Genomic DNA, 21683 nt, shown 5'->3' on the forward strand with positions numbered 1-21683 from the left:
AACATGTTCCATCAATTTCAGGGCCTGATCCCATGCCCGTTGAAGTAAATGGAAAGACTCCCATTGATTTCAACACACTTAGGACCATATCCAAACTGCAAACATGTAGCTTACGGTTGAAAGCCCCGATTCTGCAACAATCTTAATCTTATACTATTGAACAGGATTAGTAATGTTTAAGTACCTTGCTGAATCAGGGCTTAAAAGTTTGCTATTTTTCCTACTGTACAAAATATAAGAAGAGTAAAGGTAAAAATAGTAAAAGAGTATTTTGTATTGTAACTATAAACAACAATTAGTAATTTCAAATAGAAAAGAGACTGAAAAATAACAGTGAATTACATAAAGTAAATGCAATCACACCTTTGCATTAATCATTTGTACTTCAAAGCTACAAATCAGATTAACACTGCAAAATCTAATATTGCATAAAATGAAAACTTTTTATGTTTTCATAGAACATTTGTCTTGAGCTGATTTTGATTTAACATGAAAGATATTGTGTATAAAGGCTATGCTTACAATAATTCCGTAAAACCCATACAGCAAGAATGAGAGTGCCTGTGAAAATGCTTACGAGCTACGGAGAAATTATTTAAAGGGGATTCCCGTTGGTCAACATCCTGCGGCCGCTCTTTGTAGCCAATGAACGTGCCATCGTTCTTCAACAGAAAATACCTTGGCCTCCATGTCTTTATGTATTCTCCTGGAAAAAACAGAGCAGAAAAGACAGTAAAATATTCCATATATTCCATCCTAACTCCTCATGTTCCAGAATTCCAATGAGAACTTCTTTAAAATATTGATACTGTTCATCCTCTTAATACAGAAGGCATTTTAATTCATCATTTGTTCTGCTGCAAACAACAGAAAAATATAGGCATCAATTCAGATATTGACAGTGGATTTAACCATAAAAATGGGACTTCATAGAAAGTAAATAGGCATAGATGGGGGAAATATAGCTATTTCATTCAAATTCTGCAACATCTGCCTTAAATGCAATTTAAAATTTAAAAATCAGAGCAGATGTCCTACGTATTATTTTTGCCATTGTCATTTTTCATACTGACACGTGGAGACATTTTTTTCATTTACATTTTGCAGCGCAAGTATTTTAAACAATGGTGGGTAATTTAGTAATTAGTCAACTGCTTTATCAAACCAACAATAATTTTTAGAGCATAAAAAGGCAATTCTCCACTTAAGTTATATAACATCACTCACTCATCTAAAAGAATGAAGCACAGGAGAGATCGCCATGTGAACGGTAAAAACCTAACTTTTAATATGCAGAAGTTCCAATGGTACTTCAAAGTGCTCGCTCTCTTTTCTGAAGAAAAACATTCCTACAGCATACCATGCCACTGGTCATACAAATGTTTTGCAGAGAGAGTGTATAGTTACACACAAACAATACAGCCAATACACATAAACTCCTGGCAACAGAAGTAACAGTGACTACAAAGATCATATCTCTAATTATTTACCAGGGAAGCAGAGCGGTCTACTTGACAGGGCACTGGACTGGGATACAGAAAACATGGGTTCCATTCCCAGATCTACTACTGATCTGCTGTGTAACCTTGGGACTCCTGCCCCTTCCACTGAGGCCCCGCCCCGTCCACACTTCCTCCCTCCTCTCCCCCCGCCCCCTCGCTCGCTGCTTTTCCCCTCCCACCTCCTCCCAACCCAGGTCAGGAGGGACTTGCCTGCAGAGTCAGGGCTGGGAGCTGCAGCTACCCGATGAAGGTAGAAGGCAGCCCCAGCTCAGTAGAGGCTGGAGCGGGGGTGATGACCGGAGTCTCCCTGCATACCCCACTCGCAGTAACCGGACTTTAGGTGTCTGGTCAGTAGACCTGACCGGACACTGTCAGGTCCCCTTTTCAATCGGACTTTCCAGGCTCCTGGCCACCCTAAGCATATCACCTCCCCTCACACTGCCTCTGTCTCCCTTCTCACTTTTTGCCTTTATCTGTTTAGACTGACAGCACATTTCTGCAGCACCTAGCACAGTGGGGCCCAATCTCAGCATTGCATTGTGCCTACAGGCCCCAATCTTGGTGTTAAACAAATCCAGGGGCTCTGCTCCAAGAAACTTTCTTCATCACTTGCAATTTGCTAATTTCATTCAGTTTCATTATAAAAAGCATGCAGGTGCACATCCACACAGGAGAGTTCACTGTAGCAAGATATGGTGATCCTTGCTGGTTGTCTGAAGGGTTTGCTCCCAAATTAAATAATAGACAAAAACAACAACAAAAAAAGGCACCACAGGTTATTGACCAAGGCTCCTTTATTCAGCTCTCTTCCCATCCCCCACCCCACCACACCTCTCCTGCTGTTCTGCTTTCCACCCCAGGTGATTTCTTTCATGATGATGTGTACTCTGCCCCAGGAACTCCCCTACAGCTGCCTTGCCTCTTTCCCTCTCCCACCTCTCCTTCTGTAGTGCAGCCTCCCCCTGCTTCTCACACCAGCTGTGGTACCTCTTCCCTCTGCTCTGTCTCCAACCTTCTCTCCCATTTCTCGGGGACACGCACACAGCTGGCTGATGCTGGTTGCCACAATGGCTTTTTTCACCTTTTATTCTAAAGCAAAAAAAATCAGGGTAAGTGGAGGAGAGGGTCTGCCCAAGACTTAAGGGATGATCTCCTCTGTGTATCGGAACTGTCTGAGAACATCTATTAGCACTGATATTTTTCTGTTATTGCAGACAGAAAAAAACAAAGACCCTGCATACAATCTATGCAACCTGTGGCACGTGTGCTAAAGGTGGCACACAAGCTGATTTTCAGTGGCATTCCCACTGCCCAGTTCCTAGCCACCGGTTTAGGGGGCTCTGCATTTTAATTTAATTTTAAATGAAGCTTCTTAAACATTTTGAAAACCTTATTTACTTTACATACAACAATAGTTTAGTTATATATTATAGACTTATAGAATAAGACCTTCTAAAAACATTAAAATGTATTACGGGCACGCAAAATCTTAAATGAGAGTGAATAAATGAAGACTCAGCACACCACCTCTGAAAGGTTGCCGACCCCTGATCTAGTATGTTTGCCCCAGTTGCAACAGGTTCAGAAATAGTCAGAGGTACCTTAGGAATTTCAGAGGAACTTATCCACAGGTGATGTGATTTAACATTTACATTCAAGGTGTTACATATACTTTTTTTTTTTAAATCTGAACTTTAACGTAACACTGGCAATTCTTGGGAATCAGTAATAGGCCATGGAAACTTTCACTTCTAAGCCATCAGTTCAAATCCAGCCCAGGTCAGTGGTGTCCAAGAGTCATTACCATCAGGCTGTTTATGTACCTACTCTGAACTCTGAGCAGAATGAGCTGGCGGTCTCAGCTGAGATCTTTTAGACAGGGGTCTCACATGAGAAGCGCCACCATCAGGACTGGACAGGACTCGCCCAGCTCCTGTCTGGACTGCCACTGTTTTGTGACTTGCTCTCTAGGACTGTCAGGCTGGCACCATCTCCAGCACTGAAAACATTCTTCATTTACTAAAGCAAATGCAGCTACAGGTAATGAGCATCAAAATAACCAATATCCACTTACAAAGGGTAAATGCTTCAGCTTACCCTACGAAATAACCCTCACCGCCTCCCAACAATACATGGTATATTTAAAATAAAAACAGACAAAGAAATAAGTTTCAAATGTGGAGGACTAAGCCTCTAATAATTTTAAGGTAGGTCAGCTTTCAGACTTAGAAATCTTGATATATCCTTTAATGATGAAGTAGAGCAGTGGTTCTCAAACTTCTGTAGCAGTGACCCCTTTCTCACAGCAAGCCTCTGAGTGTGACCCCCCCTCTAAATTAAAAACACTTTTTAAAACATATTTAACATTATTATAAATGCTGGAGGTAAAGCAGGGTTTGGGGTGGAGGCTGACAGCCCATAACCCCCCAGGTCATAACCTCACCACCCTGAGGGGTCCCGACCCCCAGTTTGAGAATCCCTGAACTAGAGAAAGGGTCTAGTTCATCATTAAAGGGATTTAATTTAACTTGGTACCTTACAATGTCTTGCTGAGGTGCCAAATTCCCTCAACTCCCACCAACTTCAGTATCTTCAGGACCTGTCAAAATCTGACCCTCACTTAAAGCCAAAATTACAATAGTTTTACCCTGCAAATTCATTAAGAGTAAGAGTGTGATGTTACAATTTGCCCTTTGTGAGGAGTAGCATGTAGCTATGTCCCACGAGAGGACCAGAGAATGAATTCTGTCAATGTTCCTCCCCTGTGGTCCCCCATTGCTCTGGGGAGGGAGGAAGTTACTTCACTTGTTTCATGGAGCAGCTCACTCCCAGCTATGCACCTAGCCAGTAACTCTAGCCAATCCCCTCCCACTTGCACAGGACGGGGCTGGAGTGGAAGGGTCAGGCAAGAAGTAGCTGCTGCTTGTGCTTCCCACGACAGCCTGAGTCACACTCTGAGCAGGGTCCAGCAAGGGATTTTTACTCTTCCTTTCTCTCTTCTACAAATGAGTGACAATCTGCCAAAAACTCTTTATAGTCATTAAAGTTCTCAGACGAAAGGTTTAATTTTAGAGGGGAAAAAAAATTTTTAAGTGAAATATGAGCAGGATTTCACACAAAACTGCATTGAGTTGTTGCAACAAACATTTTACCTCCTCTTTCCCATTTTACATTTTATAATTTTATTTGATATTTAAATTTAATCACTCCAGTATTTTTGCCCTACAGCTTTATTCCACCAATAAACTCCACGTAGAAATCCTTGAGGAATTAGGATTTTTGTTACCATCTTCTATACTCTTCTTTGGAATGGGACCTTCACTTATTCATCACTGTAGCTGGTTCTCTTTCCTGATTCACATTTCTAATCTGCAGATTAGTAGTAAATTTCTAAATTTTCTTAAATTTTATGCTTGGTCTATGTCAGGAGCTTAATAAATTGTTGGGTCTTTTTGTTTTGTTTTTTTACCAGTGCCAAGGATTACAACCAATCAGTAAATAATAATAAATACAAAAACAAGATGTCGATGACCTGCAGCATTATGAAGCACATTGCAGTAACTATAGCATATGTGTCATTACATAACAGACTCTGAAGTGACAGGATAAACCAGAAATGTAACCAATGGGCATGAAATTGACTTATCCGTGGTTATGTGTGAAAGTGGTTAGAGAAGCTTAATTATACACTTAATCTATAGATTAATAAAATATCAGGAAGTCTGATCATTCATCTACAGAAACTCTGGAACACAAATTTGTAGATAAAAATCATGAATACATTTATGAAATTTCTGTTCTTGCTAAACAAGTTTAAATTTCTATGATCAGCAATAGCAACTGCTAAAAAACATAAACCTACTTTACCTGTGACAGCCGTCAAATTTTATCTCCCTATAGAAACCATTCTTAAGTATAGAACAGTAGATGTTATATGTAAAGGAGTTGGAACTTTAAAAATAAATACAATAAATACGAAAGTATGAAATGAGGTGAAGTTTTGCTTTTTTTTAAACTATATGTAATTTTGCCTGTTTATTAGAATAGAAACTAATTACAATAGGATATTTGAATATCTGAAACAGAACTCTTAAGATTTTTGTTAAAACATTCAAGATACAGCAATGTCAAAATGCCTGGACAAACTTGATTTAAAAAAAAACAAAAAAAACAAACAGCCTTTCCTTCCACTCATGTTTGGAGTGTTGGACACTGGCATATTTGAAGTGTGAGCTGCCTTTTCTTTTCTTTTTTTTTTTTTTAACTTTTCTATGTCCTGATTTTATTTCTTTAAGACAATTGTAAGTAAAAAGATATTTGAAGTGGCTTATATTAGTCATGTTGCTGCACATCCAACAGTTTCAATACCTAGAAAATTCAAAGTGCACGAGATGCAGGATACTGCAAAAGTGTGTGTGAAAAAGAAAAATTAAAACTGCAGTTTTATTAGGTAACAATAAAAAATAATAATGAAACACCATAGAAAACTAAACAATTTACAAAGCAAAACAGTTTTTCTTCTGTGATTCATTGCTTGTGTAATGCCTTGGCAGTCGTCTTTGTTTTCAGTAACAGAATGCTAACAGTGCAAAGAGAGAAAAGCAAAAGTATGTTTTATAAATCCTATATATAAAATGCTGGATTCAAATAAATTCATCTACAACTTGGTAGCTGAAAAAAATATGTAAAATCTTTATGCACCATTATGTTTATCCAAAGCAATTTTTGAACTGCAAAAATTCCCAAACTATACATTTCTGTAAATATACACAAAGATTGTTGGACTGATTTCATTTTGTTGCCTTGTCTCTGCCCCCCACATATAGCACATTAAAATCCTTAATATACACGTATGTAAATCTGTCTCCTGCCAAAACCACTTTTCATTACAAGATGTACCGCAAAGCATACTTGCACTTTAATATTTCAAAAAGTTAAACATGAAACTCTTTTGGTTCATGAAAAGTTAACTCTACAGAGAATTTACAATAATGCAGGGTTATTTTTTTTCCCTCTCCTCCAACAGTGTCTTACTGAATCTGGAGCTGTCTACCACTGATAAAGTGTCTAACATCAGAAACAGCTGCCACTCCCTGGGAAGCTTACAGGGTAAGTGGAGAATAATGAGCAGCAAGCACCAGCAGAACAAAAGAAAATCCATCTTTATTTACCAACTGCTGCATGCTTGTTGCTGCATCAAGCTCATTCAAAGCCAACACCACACCCTCAAATTCATAACAGACTGTATTTAAGCAGTCTTTGCTTAAAATATTTTAGCTCAACTCATGAACACAGAGGATTTTTTTTTAAATAATTAGATTGACAAAGCAAGAATCCAACAAGTTTACAAAATGTACAGGTTTGACTGTTAAGTATCAGAGGGGTAGCCGTGTTAGTCTGAATCTGTAAAAAGCAACAGAGGGTCCTGTGGCACCTTTGAGACTAAAAGAAGTATTGGGAGCATAAGCTTTCGTGGATAAGAACCTCACTTCTTCAGATGCAAGAAGTGAGGTTCTTACCCACGAAAGCTTATGCTCCCAATCCTTCTGTTAGTCTCAAAGGTGCCACAGGACCCTCTGTTGCTTTTTACAGGTTTGACTGTTAACTTTTTAGTGCCCCACGCTAACTAGAACCTGCTTAGAAGCTTTGGGGGAAAAACAAGCCCCCAATTATATTAAATGTACTAGAGTGACTAGGAGGAAACTATGGACACATAACGTATTATGCATTCTGCTCTGAGCATCAAAAAGAAGCTTTATTAATGGACAAAATGAACACACCAAATATTACAGAGAAAATTGTAACGCACTCCTTGATTGCACACATTACTATCTGAGTGCAACATGAAAGTTATGCCAAATGCAGTACTAATGTTTCGCCAGTCAAAGAAACAGAATGACTCATTTATAAAACTTCAATGGAAGCAAAGAGTGGTCTGCATCCTGTCTGCCCAATAAGGGTTCAACAAAACAGATGCCAGCTTCCTTAAAGATGTTAAGTTTTTAAAAGATGCCATCTCATGTGCACTGGTGTGACTGAAGAATGGGATGTGGATTTTTTACAAGTAGTGTCTGCTGTTCAAGCAAATTCTGTCCATTCACTTTAAAATCAACTTTATTAAAACCAAGACAGATTATTTTGTTGAAAAGGGGTTGACAATCCTCCTTGTGTTGTTGTTGGTTTTAAATAGAAGCAAACAGTTTTCAGACAGGGAATTAGTTTCACATCACATGTATGTATGTACATTTGATGCTTATAAATTAGAGAAGTCAGTTATGCCTAACAAAATGTGTTGTAATTTTTTTTAATTTCTATTTTGTTTCCCTCATAGTTGATATGCCTCCTTTTTTCCCCCTGAACAAACTGTCAAAACAGTATTTGAGTTTAGGGAGCTTGGGAAAAAAAATAAAACGTATGCTAATGTCTTTCCCAATATGCTCACTAAGAGGCGAGGACCTCTGGTTTGTCTGCCTATTCACAGGAGTACAGAAGGGGGCCAGTTCTTTGATTATTTTTGGGTCACACTCTGGATGTGTTCTCAGCCTTTGCCTCCAGCATACAGCTGCGGACACTTTGGCTGTGCCCTGAATCTCAATGAGCCAGCTCAGACTGCAGTCAAGGGTGCTCCCCAATAGGGAGGTCAAGCCTGAGTCAGCAGACTGTCTGCACCAGACTGGCGCTCCACAGCTTATCCCAGCTCTTTTTTCCTTTCACTGACCATATATGGCAGTCCACTGTCACAACAAGCTAATTCAGGGCAAGGCAAAGCTGCTCACTGCTTTATTCTTACTCGTTTTCCGTGCAGCTGGATAGTAGTACATTACATTTAAGGCCCTACAGCAGCCTGCATGACAATGATTGACATTACTGCCAACAGGTTAAGAAGAAATGCCTCTGCCTCAAGTGTGGCTCTGATTATCCTAAAACTACTACTGTTTCTCACGGTCACACAAAGCTACAATATATGGCACCTGCTTAATTATCATATCTTCAGGGAATTTGAAGGGGGGGAGGGAAGCTGGAGGAGGGGCAAGGGGGAATGATTAAATGGTCTCGTGTTCAGAGCGGCACTTAAAAAAAATCTTCACACTGTAGTCAAATAGAAGCCCATTAAAAACAACTGAACAGCAACTTATGTTCTGGTTTCACACATCTGTAGATTATTTAAAAAAAAACAACATATCTCACATAGGGCCACATATCACAGCTACAAAACAATACGGGAATTATTTGGAGGAACTAGCAAAACAAGGTCACCGAGATTGCTTTAGAAGCTATGTCTGTCTTTAAATATATGGACAGTGTAAATACAAACATTAATTAGGGGACCAAAAGATGCTCTGAATCATAAAGCTAGCTTGTGTGCACACTGGATACCTATGAGACATAAAAATAAAGAACACGGAGAAACAGACATTGATTCTGACTTTTTCAGGCATCATTTTCACATAAAAGATGGACGGTTACTGATTTTTACATTGTATATACAAAGTTTTAAGCACACCCAAGTTCAAAACTAGGCATCATCCAACAAGCAACACCCTGATCTTGATCAGAATATCAATATTCTGTACCACTGCATTTCAATTTTACTTCATAGTATATTTGAAACACAGGGTTGGGGGTTTTTTTGTTTGTTTTTTTGCGGGGTTTTTTTTTTGCAGCGTTTCGTTTAGAAGGTCAAAAATGTTGCCATCTTGCTTACAGTAATCAATTTAAGCAATGCCAGATATTCCCAAAGGAGTCCAAGAGAATTAATCAGCATACAAAACTCCTTACTCCTACCTTTGGCACAGCTTACTCAGGCTAGTCCTAACCTACAGCTGTCTCTAGTGAGAAAAGATGCAAATGAAGTTTCATTAAACACTGCAGTTTTAAGGATAGCTACATAAATTATAAGAAAGGATACACTGAGCTCTTAAAGTATGGTAAAAACAATCAGAGTGAACTTTGTCTCCATTACACCATGGTGGAAGTAAAAGGGCTGAAAAGAAAGCGATTAGAAGCCATGCAATGTAATTTTAAAACTTTTCCATAACACATTATGATCAGCAACTACGCATTTTAAATACTAAAACATGCAAGTAAGATGTGCCATAGTGTATTACGCTGTTTTTGACAAGTGCCTTTATGTATTTTAACAACAGAACAAAGGCCAGGGACATCAAATTGAATTAAATGTATTTTGAACCATTGGATCTGTAAAAAGCAACAGAGAGTCCTGTGGCACCTTTAAGACTAACAGATGTATTGGAGCATAAGCTTTCGTGGGTGAATGCCCACTTCGTTGGATGCATCCGACGAAGTGGGTATTCACCCACGAAAGCTTATGACTCTCTGTTGCTTTTTACAGATCCAGACTAACATGGCTACCCCTCTGATACTTGTTCTTCCAATGTTTTAGTTAGACTTTAAGAGAGAGATGTTCAAAAGCACTTCAGCAAACAAGCTCCACTGACATTTGAAAAGCCTCTTATTTTTCAGAAGAGTTGCACACCTACAACTTCACCATGACTTCAGCTGGATTCGTGGGTGATCACCACTTTCCTAAATCCGGCCCCAAATACGCATAAACATAACCAATGTTTGTGAAGGGTGTGACATAATCCACAAACAACATAATGAGAACTAGTAAAATAAACAAACTTGGTTGGCGTTTTTGGACACCCATGGATTTGTCTACGCAAAGTCTAACGGCCTTGGGTAGCCATGAAGATTGACATATGCCATGCGTACACTGCAAACTTTTGCTGCCACAAGTTACCTTGACATAAAGCTGCCGCAGTTAGTATATGGCTTGTGCGTGTGCATACTTGGTTCCTTGAGTCTATGCTCCACCTACTCACCAGGAGTGCTTGTGTCAACTCACGGGGTGTGGTGCAACATGAGTAGGAAATCCAATGTGCAATTCACTACCATCCAGCACACTCTCTTTTGGGAAGTTTTAGCAATGCATGATGGGGAAGAGACAAGTCACACAGGGTGACTGGGAGCAATGAATCAACTTCCCAGCATCCAACTGACTCCATCCCATAATGTCATTTATATCCCATAATTTTCATGACTTTTTAAAAAAAAATCCCATGAACCTGCATGGCTCTCCTCGTTGTCCTCCATCTCAGACAGAAGCACTGAGCCTGCACAGCTCTGCACTACTGCAATAAGTATAGCAAACACAGGACACACAATCCTCCGATATTTTCAGAACTGCAAGAACAAACGAATCAACAGAGAACATTAGGATTTCTTGGAGGACAGATGGCTGTGAGACATAGTGAGAACCAATTCAAGACTGCTAGTGGCATTCACGGAGCAGCTGCAGACAGTGGTGCTTCTGGGCCCGAGAAACAAGCACTGACTGGTGGGTTCACATCGTAATGCAGGCCTGGGATGATGAGCAGTGGCTTATTCCCAGATCTGTGTGCTGAGCTTGCCCCAGCCCTCCAGCACGGGGACGCCAGAATGAGAGCTGCACTTAGAGTGGAGAAGCAAGTTGCACTCACACTGTGGAAACTTGCAGTGCTGGATTGCTACTGGTCAGTGGGAAATCATTTTGGAGTTGGAAAATCCAGTGATGGGGCCGTTGCATGACAACGGCCCCAATCAGGGCCATTGATCATCTCCTGCTATGCAGGGCGAGGACTCTCAGCAATGTGCAGGGCATAGTGGATGGATTTGCAGCAATGGGGTTCCTGAATTGAGGTGGAGCAACAGATGGCGCACATATCCCTACTCTGGCACCAGACCATCTTGCCACAGAGTATAGCAACAGAAAGGGCTACTTTTCTGTGGTTACGCAAGCATGCAGGGATCACTGAGGACCGTTCACTGACATTAGTGTTGGCTGGTCAGGGAAGGTGAATTACACTAGCATCTTTAAGAACACAGAACTGTTCAAAAAACTGAAAGCAGGGACTTCCTTTCCTGAACAGTGGAAATGCCAACAGTGATCCTCAGGCACCGAGCACACCCTTTGCTCCCCTGATTCATGAAGCTGTACACTGGCCACCTCGACAGCACCAAAGAAAGATTCAACTACCAGCTCAGCAGATGCAGAATGACAGTTGAATGTGCTTTTGGTTGACTGAAGGGAAGCTGGTGTTGTTTACTCACAAGACTGGATCTCAGCGAAGAAAACATTCCAGTGGTTATAGCTGCTTGCTGCATCCTGCATAATAGCTGTAAAGCAAGGGGGGGGGGAGTTGCCACTGGAGTAGAGGTGAAGCGGTGTCTGCTGTGTTTGAACAGCCAGACACAAGGGCTATTAGAAGAGCTCACTGTGGAGCTATACTGTGGAGGCTTTTAAAGTTCACTAACAGTGAGCCACAGTAATGAAGATGAATTATTGTCCAAATAGAATTTTATTCAATAACAAAATCAGTGCAAAGAAAAATCTCTGAAATTTAAAAGCAAATACATTAAAAACTTAATAAATTAATGGAACTGAACTTAACAAGAGAGAACATTCATGTCCATTTTAGCAACTCATACAGCAACCGTGGCTTTCACAGGTCAGTCTATGTAAAGTTGTGGTTGTCCTTACTGTCTCCCAGGGTGGAGTGGTAGGGGGAGGGATGCGACCCCTGATGCCATGTGCAGTGTTGAGGGGCAGCGTAGGGAGGTGCTGCAGTGGAGATCTCTCTGGACTGTAAAGGCAGGCAAGCCTGAACTTGTTGATCCTGTAGGTCCGCAGCATCTGTGTTTGCTGCCAGAGAAGCCCCATTGTTTCCTGACACACGTCCCTCTCCTTTTCCTGTTGGGACTCCCAGGCCCTTCTCCTGCCTGCTCTTTTCTTCTCCAGGCTGTCTGCAATATTCAACCTCCAGGCCCTTTGCTCGCGGTCTGATGCAGCACTGGCTTGCAGGATCTCATTGAACATGTCATCCTGAGTGCTCCGCTTTCTTCTCTTTATCTTGCTCACATGTTCTGTGGGTGTGAAGGGGCAACCACCCCCCCAAGTCCACAACAGCAGCAGCTAAAGAACACACATTGTCAGTACAGTCACAACAGAAAGTGAAAGTTAAGACTCAGAACTCCCTTCCCTTGCTCCCCTGAAGTTTTAAACAAGACATGCTTATTGACGGTCTTCGGAGTGCTTGTGCATGGCACCACTCACAGCACCAGTAACGGTGAGTATGGCCCACCAGGGATGAGGGGAATGAGGAGGAAATTGCTCAGTGGCATGAAACCATGAGTGTAGGGCAATGGCACTGAATACTGGCACCATTTTCCGCACACAGTGGTGATTTTAGCTGATATCTCACTCCTGAGAGTAACAGAAGCAGAGAGAGCACAGCTGCAACTGGCCTCCCAAAGCTGCCTGGGCCCGTAAGTTGCTAGGCTGTTTACTGTGACGGAGCCTGCTGAAATGATCGCCAACTGGCGTGGGAAAGTGTCCTACTGCAGAGGAAGAAATAAAGGATGCCATCCCTAGAAACCTCTGGGAGAGGACTGCAGAGCACCTCCATGCAAATCTCTCAGGAGGATTCAAGGAACATCCCTAAGTACATAAACAAACTGCTCTGCATGGCCCCCGCTGCCAAACTCTGTATGGGTATGACAAACAGGTAACTTTACCTCTCATTGTTGCACTGCTACCTCTTCTAGTACGAGTAAATAAATTAAAAGTTGATTGTTGTGTCCTGCTATGTTGGGTGCACCACCAGCACATCATTGTAATGGGAAATGCAATTACACACTTACTCAAGGTTCCTTCCCCTGTACCAGGCTTGCCTGTGCTTAACTGGCAGGACCGACTGGAGTGTGCTGGAGTCTCACACAGGTCCCAACTTGCAACAGAGCTGGATCCTCTGGTCGCATATCCCTCATCCTGCTGTTCTTCTTTCTCCATCTCCTCCTTGCTGTTCATGCCAAGTGCCTCTGACTCGGGATCCTCAGAGGTATTGATGTTGGCCTGTGGGGTGTTGGTTGGGCCTCTCCTAAGTATGGCATGCAGCTCCCTGTGAAAGTGGCATGTCTGCAGCTTGGCACCAGATTGACTGGTGGCCTCCCTGGCCTTTTGATACATCTGACGCAATTCCTTCACTTTCATGCAGCATGGCTGCTGGTCTGTCATACTCTTCTCCTGCATTCCCTGTACAATCTGCTCGTACATGTCAACGTTTCTACATCTGGTCCATAGCTGTGCCTGTAACACCTCCTCCCCCCACAGGCCCAGGAGATCCAATATCGCCTGTCTACTCCAAGCAGGAGCGTGTCTGGAGAGCGTAGCTGGCATGGTTAGCTGGGCAGTTGCACACAATGGAGAGCTGCTAGGTGTGCTCGCCAAGCTGGACAATCAGGAACAGCTATTTCAAAAATTTGTGGGGCTTGAAAGGTGGGACAGAGGGACTTTCCACTGTGCGTGACCCCTGGGTAGTGGCGTTCACAGCTGTGACCAGAGTGGTCAGTGTCGGGCATTGTGGGACAGCTGCTAGCGGATTGTTAGGGTGGACACAAGTAACACGGTGTCTACACTTGCACTGTATTGGCCTCAGTACATTGTCCAGAGCTCAGTGCTGTTTGGGAAGGTGATGTTACTATGTCAGTGGAAAAGGGTGTTTATGTCGGTGGGAGACAAATTTAAGTGTAGACACATGCATAACTAGGTCAACACGAGTCGGCTTACATGGACCTAAACTTTGTAGTGCAGACCAGGCCTAAGTTTCCATAACTCCTGGAATAAGTTGCAAGCAGCATTATCCTTAACATGAGTCTTGCACTTGTTTGAACTTTGAGTTTATTTAAATAATATACCATATCTAGTATTGTTCTTCAGTGAAATTCTGTTTAAAGATTCAGAGATTTGAGAGTGGGACAGGTAGAATGCAAAAAGACAAGCAAATACAAACCAAAGAAGCATCCCTATCACTGTATGAAAAACAAAAAATAAATCGAAAGGCATTATGCAAGTTTTAATTCCGCACACAATTTATACATTCTGTGCATTGAAGACATTCAGGACAAGCTCTATTAAATGAAATAAAAATTGATTCCTCTTTTCATATAAAAGTTAGTGGAGTCCAATACATAGAAATTAGAATTTTATGGTGCATTTAAACTCTTATGCACTTTGCAAACATTAATCCTCAAAACCACTGTGAGGAAAGTTAAATATTAGCAACCCAAAATTACAGGTGGGGAAAATGAGACAGAAGTGAAGTGATTAAACGAAGGCCAGAAAGTGGGGTGGGGGGAGGGAGAGAAACTGTGTCACAGCTAGAATGAGGGCTCATGCTTTCCTGGCTCACAGTTCTGGGCTCACAGCACAACAGCCTGGCTTCACTCAAACGCAACAGAGACTTTGGAGAAAGCGAATTGAAACAAACAAAAAAGGACTTGAGAAAAACAGAAGGGGTTACCAATACCTGTAGGGAACAATAGTTTCACTGAAGCACGCATATGAATACATTTTAGAAACCTGCCATTTTGGAATAGAACGAAATGTTTGCATTCAGCACAACTGCCCAATAATCCTCTTGATAATGAAGATAAATGGGTTTATTCCACTCAGCAAATTAGAGGGAGTTGAGAATAAAGGCTCGATCCTGCTATCCTTTGGGTTCTGGGTTCTAATCCTGGTCGACCCCCAGCTCCAACTTGTCCTGAGCAATACAGATGTACATTGGAAAGTTATTTTTTGTTTTGTTTTTCAAAGTCAATGAAAAAGTTCAAACTAATTTACAAGTAACAGAATGGACACATTGAAGATACATCCAGTACCTCCAGAGTCTATTCCAAACACTCCACATATACATGTAAAAAAGCCAAGTTACAAAACAGGTCAGTGCTATACAGATGCAATACCTAGTCTGTAAGAAGCCACATCAGAAAAATGATGGGCTTTTCCATAGACAAGACAAACTTTGTACTCCCCTCCCCAATCCAACTCTCTCACTGGTAAATTTATAAAACCTCTGGAAGCGGATTGTGAGGCCAAGATAGTCCTGATTGTCTCATTAACTTGACTATTTAAATGGCTTCCAAGGGAAAATTTTAAGCAATTGCCAGCAAAAAATGTTAATGCTTGTTATTATCAGGTCATCTCTCCCCGCTTTCAGATGTGGTACTGTACAGATAAGAACAACAGCTCTCTTTCTAACTTGGACTGAGTCACTGCCCTGATGCTCAGTGAGGAAAGCCCCATGGAAGATAAATAGTCGGCGTGCCCTGTTTGTTTCAGAGTTATGAAGTAAAAATACACCCCAGTTGGTTAATGCATTATCAGTGCAAACTGATACGCCATCCCAGCCCCGGCCCTAGATTTATCAGTGCAAAGTGGCCCTAAAGGGGCAGCTGAGGATTCCTCCTATGGAGGATTTGGAGTCAGCCTGCTCAGGATCAGGGAAGCAGAAAAGGTGGCTTGCAGCCATCCCCAATCTTGCTCTCCTCAGTCGTGCCAAGTGTAAACTCAGTGAAGCTGAGCATATGTGTCAGAAACCAGATTATCTACACTAACGTGATAGAACATATCATAGCTGCCTACAGTTAGTTTCACTGGAATTCATACTTTTTTTTTTTTTTAAACCACCAGCACCAATCAGTGCCCTTTTGTCAGTTTCAGCACAGATACCACTGACTGAATGGATGTGGAGAAACCTCTGAGGTGGCTTCTTTGGGCTGGGATGAGGTGTGTTGTCAGGGTAGCATAGGTCAGCTTTGTACCACTACTGCCCCAGGATTCTACCACAAAACAGAGGTCTTCCATCAGCCACCCTTCATAAGTACTAAATTAGAGTAGTTTAGGATGAAATCCTGGCTCCACTGAAGTCAACAGCAAAACTCTGATAGACTTCAATGGGGCCAGGATTTAGCTCAGTCTTGGGGGGAAAAAAATCTCTAATACTCAATAGCAAACATTACTGCATTTTTAGCGCACATAGTCTCCATTCTAACGAGAACATCAGCTTCATCCCTAACTGCTCAAAGTCCCAGCCGAGCAAACATCCCATTCACATATACTGCTTACGAAAGCAACAGAATTTGAATATAACTAATTCAGTGGACTGAACAACTGACTCTACACCAGTACAGTATTTATTAATGTTCATATTGCACTAACGGCTTAGAATGTTAAAGCGACTTTTGGTTAAATAAAGCAACCAGCTAAGGTGCCTGTCCAATTCCAGGGACAGTCAGGATTTTCAGTTCAAGATGCAGAAGCAAAAACTCAAGGGTGAAACCAGAGGAGAGACAGGACATTTCTTAGTTAAAATAAGATCACAGGCATTGCAATTAGGGCAATCCTATAGTAATGAGGATAGGCAGGGGGAGGAGAGAAATTCAGTGGTTCCACCCTCTAAAATTCCCACCACTCCCAGGGGGAAACAAAACAAAGAACAAGCTCCCTCACTCTCCACCCTCACAGCCCACCCCCACAATCTAGTAGGGCATCCAATATGGCACTTCCTCCACCATAAGGATGTACAGAGGTCAGAGTCTCTGCATGAGCGCCACCTCCAGAGCACCTGATATCCCAAGTGCAGTGCAGCACATGCACATGATTCTCCTCCCCACCGCACACACACTCCTTCTACCCCCAGCATGAATCCAGGGAGCCCCCAGGTGCAGATCAGGGTTTGTTTTTCCCCCAGAGAGATTTAACATGACAAAAATCACTTGCCTCGTCAGGATATATTTACCCTAATAACTGCATATTCTCTTATGAACATGAAAATGGCTCTTTAGCCAAGTCAGATACCTGTGCTTTAAACACGAGAGAACCAGGAAGCCATGAATAAAGCTTATGTGAACCTTTCCTGCTGAAGGTCATCTCAGGTAATGCGCCTGCAGAAGGGCATCTGGGACAGCAGTCCTGCCTCAGGGAGTTTTTGCACAGGAAGGTACACACAAAAAAACTCCATGATCCTGTTTTGCTTAGTATACATTTTGGACACACGGCAAATCCCCCTCCCCGCAACAGTCCCTGATCTGATACTGTCATCTCCCACTGCAGCTGCTAGGGGGTTTGCTGCTGCCACAGGGGTCAAACCAAGAGAGGCCACCCTGACGATCCTGCTTCTGCCAGCAAGTTGGGTGGGGGAGGGGAGAAGCAAAGTCTGGCAGAGATCAGCCAAGATGTTACGGCTGCTGTGACTCCGACTGGGATCAGCTGCCCCAGAAAGGATGCTGCTGATAAAACGACAGGATGGGGTGCGGGAGAGAGCCGTGCTATCAGACCAGTGGGGTCTCTGCCAGTCTAGGATGCTGCCTCTTCTGCTGCCACCACCAATGGGGACAGATAATGGTACTGCGGTATATCCTAAGGGCTGGTCCACACTAACCCCCCACTTCGAACTAAGATACGCAACTTCAGCTGCGTTATTCACATAGCTGAAGTCGAACTATCTTAGTTCGAACTTACCGCGGGTCCACACGCGGCAGGCAGGCTCCCCCGTCGACTCCGCGTACTCCTCTCACAGAGCAGGAGTACCGGCGGCGACGGCGAGCACTTCCGGGATCGATTTATCACGTCTAGACAAGACGCGATAAATCGATCCCAGAAGATCGATTGCTTACTGCTGGACCCGGAGGTAAGTATAGACGTACCCTAAGCCTCAAAATCCCACACTTAGGACCACCATGGGTCACCAGAGCAAACAGTGGGGGGGGAGGGAAGGGGTTGGCTGTTTTGTTTTTAAAAGTGGCTTAGCACTGCTCCACATCCAGGGTTTCTTTCCCATCACTGAAAGCTGCCAGTTTAGACTGAGGCAATTTAAATAGCCTGACTATGTCTATGAGAAAACAAATGTCAAATGGGTTCCAATGCAAAGACTGTGGATGGAGTTTGAGAGCAGCTCATTTCTGCTCTCACCTACAACTTTGTAGGCCACCAGAAGTGCTGCCAATTTCTGTAGTGGAAACTTATGAAAGATCAGCTCAGCTATGGAACCCTCGGCCTGTCCTTTTGTTTAGTGACATTACAAATCTGGATTATTCCTAAATTAAACTAAGATTTTAGTCCCCCTCCCCGCCCGCAAAAGTAAATATTGTACAAGCCAAGTTTTAATTTGCATGGTCAGTATCAAACTTAAGGACAAGTGAGTATGCTCAACAGCAAACTGTTCATTTCATCCTCACCATAGTAAGGAGGATTGTTTTGTTTTTTTGGGGGGGTATTTGTTTGTTTGCGGTTTTTTAAAAGGGCTACCTTCTTGCAAAATTGTATTTTTCAATATTAAGACATATTTGGCACAGAAGTCACAGGGGTGTAGAGATGGCAGAGAAAAAAAACTTTTCAGTCTCTCCTTTAAAAAACAAAAATTAAACCACTGAAATCATTTTTGGTAACAAAATTGTATTTCGGTGAAACACTTTACTAAGCACCTAGCACACTTTTTGAGTGCTCTGTAAACAAAAACAACATCTGAGAAACTCTGCAGTCTCTCACTTCTCATCCTGCGCCCCTCACTATAGTACGCGAGCATCCAAGTTTAGCCACTTTCCCCTTTCTATGAGAAATGGATGTCCGCCCCCAAAGAACGATAGGCATTGAATCCTTTAACTACAGTGGCACTAATGGCTGAAACTATTACGAAGCCAAAATAAACGTCTCCAATATTATAAGCAAGTTTCCCATTAGCCTCAAATCAAGGGTTCTAAAACTCTCAGGTTATGGTGTAAAATTTGATTAAAGCAGCATATCTTATAAATTCACCTCCCTTTCTTTTCCTTATTAAAATTACTCCCCAGAATGCGATTTCCATGAAGAAATGAATCTAAAATGGACAGGAGTCTTATGAAAAGGGAATTTTTGAAAGCCTGCAGGGGACTCTTGCAGAAAGCCTAAAGGTAAAATCTATACTAGTTTATCACACAAAATCAGCTGCGCTGCAGATCAAGGCTCAAATTCCATGCTTCAGCTGGAATTCCTACAAAAAGGATAGATAAACAAATTGCTGCACTTTTAATTCTTCGCACTTATTTTTGACAAGAAACAGACCAACTAGAAAGATAGTTACTACTTTACAGTTACTACACTTAGTTCCTTGATAGGTATGCTTAACTCTTGAAGGTAAAATTGGGAAATTATAACAAGTATTTGATAAAAAGGTTGGTGATAAAACAGCAACCCCCCAAAAAATCTTTGCAGTACTGCAATTGTGTGATTGTTTTAAAAGAACAGAGCCAGTATAATTCCCTTTTCCTCTTTACTGAAGTTTAATAAACATTTTCTCTGAGTTACCAATTTTAAGAAAATTGCTGGATAAACACTTGTGTTAACCCAGCGGAATGGCTCAGTGCCAAACGTAATGCCAAACTTCCCAGTTGCAAAACGAGCTGTTTTTACACACCAAAGTAACCACACAGCAGGCCTGTGGAGTCTGAAGACAGCTGACAGAGATGACTGTTGCTGTCCCCCCATTGCACCGACATCCATCCAAATACCAACATCTGCTGTGCTACAATTTACTTTTTACACAACATTTAGCAAAACAGTGCCTCTGACTGCAACATCATTAAGGAAGTAACAACAAATAAATCGCAAAGTCCCATCAGACAATTGTAAAATTAAAGCGTAGTTTGTCTTGCATACGCTGAGCTTTAGTTCAGATCTATTTGGACTTCAGAAATAATAAGCATTGGAATCTGTTTCCTTTTATTAAACACGCAAGCCAAAATTCCATAAATGGTGACATGCATAATCCATCATTACAGTGAAAATTACAGTTGAGGATATTGACTTGACTCAACAGACCAAAAAGCAGATGTCTGAGAGGCATCCTGGCCTGCCCAGTACAATCTCTGCAATCCAAACTACTGAAAGGATTACATTATGCCTTGAAGCAAGAGAAGTGTGCTTTTGTTTCAGGGCCCACTCCTTTTTAGGTGACCTGAGTGCATATTTGAGTTTGTGAAGCAAGGAATTAGCATTCCTAAAAACTAAAATAGTCTTCGCTTTAAATGCAGCATAAAGTGCAGGGCAAACGCAATCCAATCTGATCGCACAAGACCAAGACGGTATGGTGGGTTAACACACCAATCTTTTTAATTTTGTAGACCTGGGTTCAAATCTGGATTTACATTTCTAAGGCCATGTCTTTACGAACAGCACTGCAGTGGCGCAGCTGTATTGATACAGCTGCACCGTGTCTGATGAAGATGCTCTATGCCGACGGCAAAGAGTTCTCCCGTCGGCATAAAAAACCCGCCTCCATGAGCGGCATAAGCTATGTCGGTGGGGGAAGCTCTCCAGCCGACACAACGCAGTACACACGATTGCTTATGTCGGTGTAACTGATGTCACTCAGGGGTGTGAATATTCCACTCCCCTGAGTGACATAAGTTTTGCCGACATGGTCTATAGTGTAGACATAGCCTAAGTGAAAGCAAGGTTTGATGGTTTCAGTTTATTGCCCACAGACATCTGTTCACAACACAGAACACAATCTGACAACTGGCAGCCGTTGGTTAGCTGTCTTCCAGGACTGTGCTACCAGGGCCACTGCAAGTCAGATTGGTAGAGCACTGAAAGCCACAGCAGGGTGGGGGAAGCTTAGAATGTCTGCCCTATGCTTGGCTATAGCCAATAGTGTTTGTCCCTCATTTTCATAGAGCACCAAAAAAAAAAAAAAAAAAAGAGGGGGGTGGGCAAAAAATTCTGTCAGTGAAATCCTCATTAGCATGAATTGAGACTTTTTAAAAATAAAAAAGCACCCAATTGCTAGAGATGTTTTAAATTTTTCATTCAAAATATTTTTTCAATGAAATATTTGAATGAAAAATGGAAATTTCCACAGGAAACTCACTTTTGATTTATTTTGGGTTTTATAAAAAAAATTAAATTGAATGTGCTTGTTTTCAGCAGCAACAATATTTGGGTTTTTTCAGTTTTTGATAAAATCCTCAAAGCTTTTGAAGAAAAGTTGTTTTTCCATCAGAAAAATTCTCTCAGGAAGAAAAAATTTCCCCGCCCAGCTGGAGGCAAAGTGTATTTGCCCACCTCACTAACCAAACACTCCACTGACGAGTGCAGCAAACCTGACAAAAAGCACTGAAGTCTCCATCACAAAGCACCCTATGTCAGCCTACAGAAGCCATACAGCTCTCTCACAGAATCATGGGGTCAGAACAGACCGCAAGGCTCATCTAGTCTAACCCCCTACCAAGATGCAGGGTTTACGTCATGTCTAAACCAGTGGTCCCCAAACCGTGGGGCATGCCCGGAGGAACATTTAGGGG

The 21683-nt window shown here is 42.0% G+C and overlaps 1 protein-coding gene across 1 annotated transcript in view; it reads right to left on the reverse strand.

Moving 5' to 3' along the window:
* AKT1 (AKT serine/threonine kinase 1) overlaps positions 1-21683 on the reverse strand; it is a 128830-nt gene that overhangs the window by 80141 nt on the left and 27006 nt on the right. The window contains exon 3 of the mRNA XM_054026570.1: positions 578-706. Coding sequence (XP_053882545.1) covers positions 578-706 — 129 coding nt within the window. The remainder of the gene's footprint in view (positions 1-577; positions 707-21683) is intronic.

The sequence above is a fragment of the Malaclemys terrapin genome, chromosome 4 (assembly GCF_027887155.1).
Source record: "Malaclemys terrapin pileata isolate rMalTer1 chromosome 4, rMalTer1.hap1, whole genome shotgun sequence".
NCBI classification, from domain to species: Eukaryota; Metazoa; Chordata; order Testudines; family Emydidae; genus Malaclemys; species Malaclemys terrapin.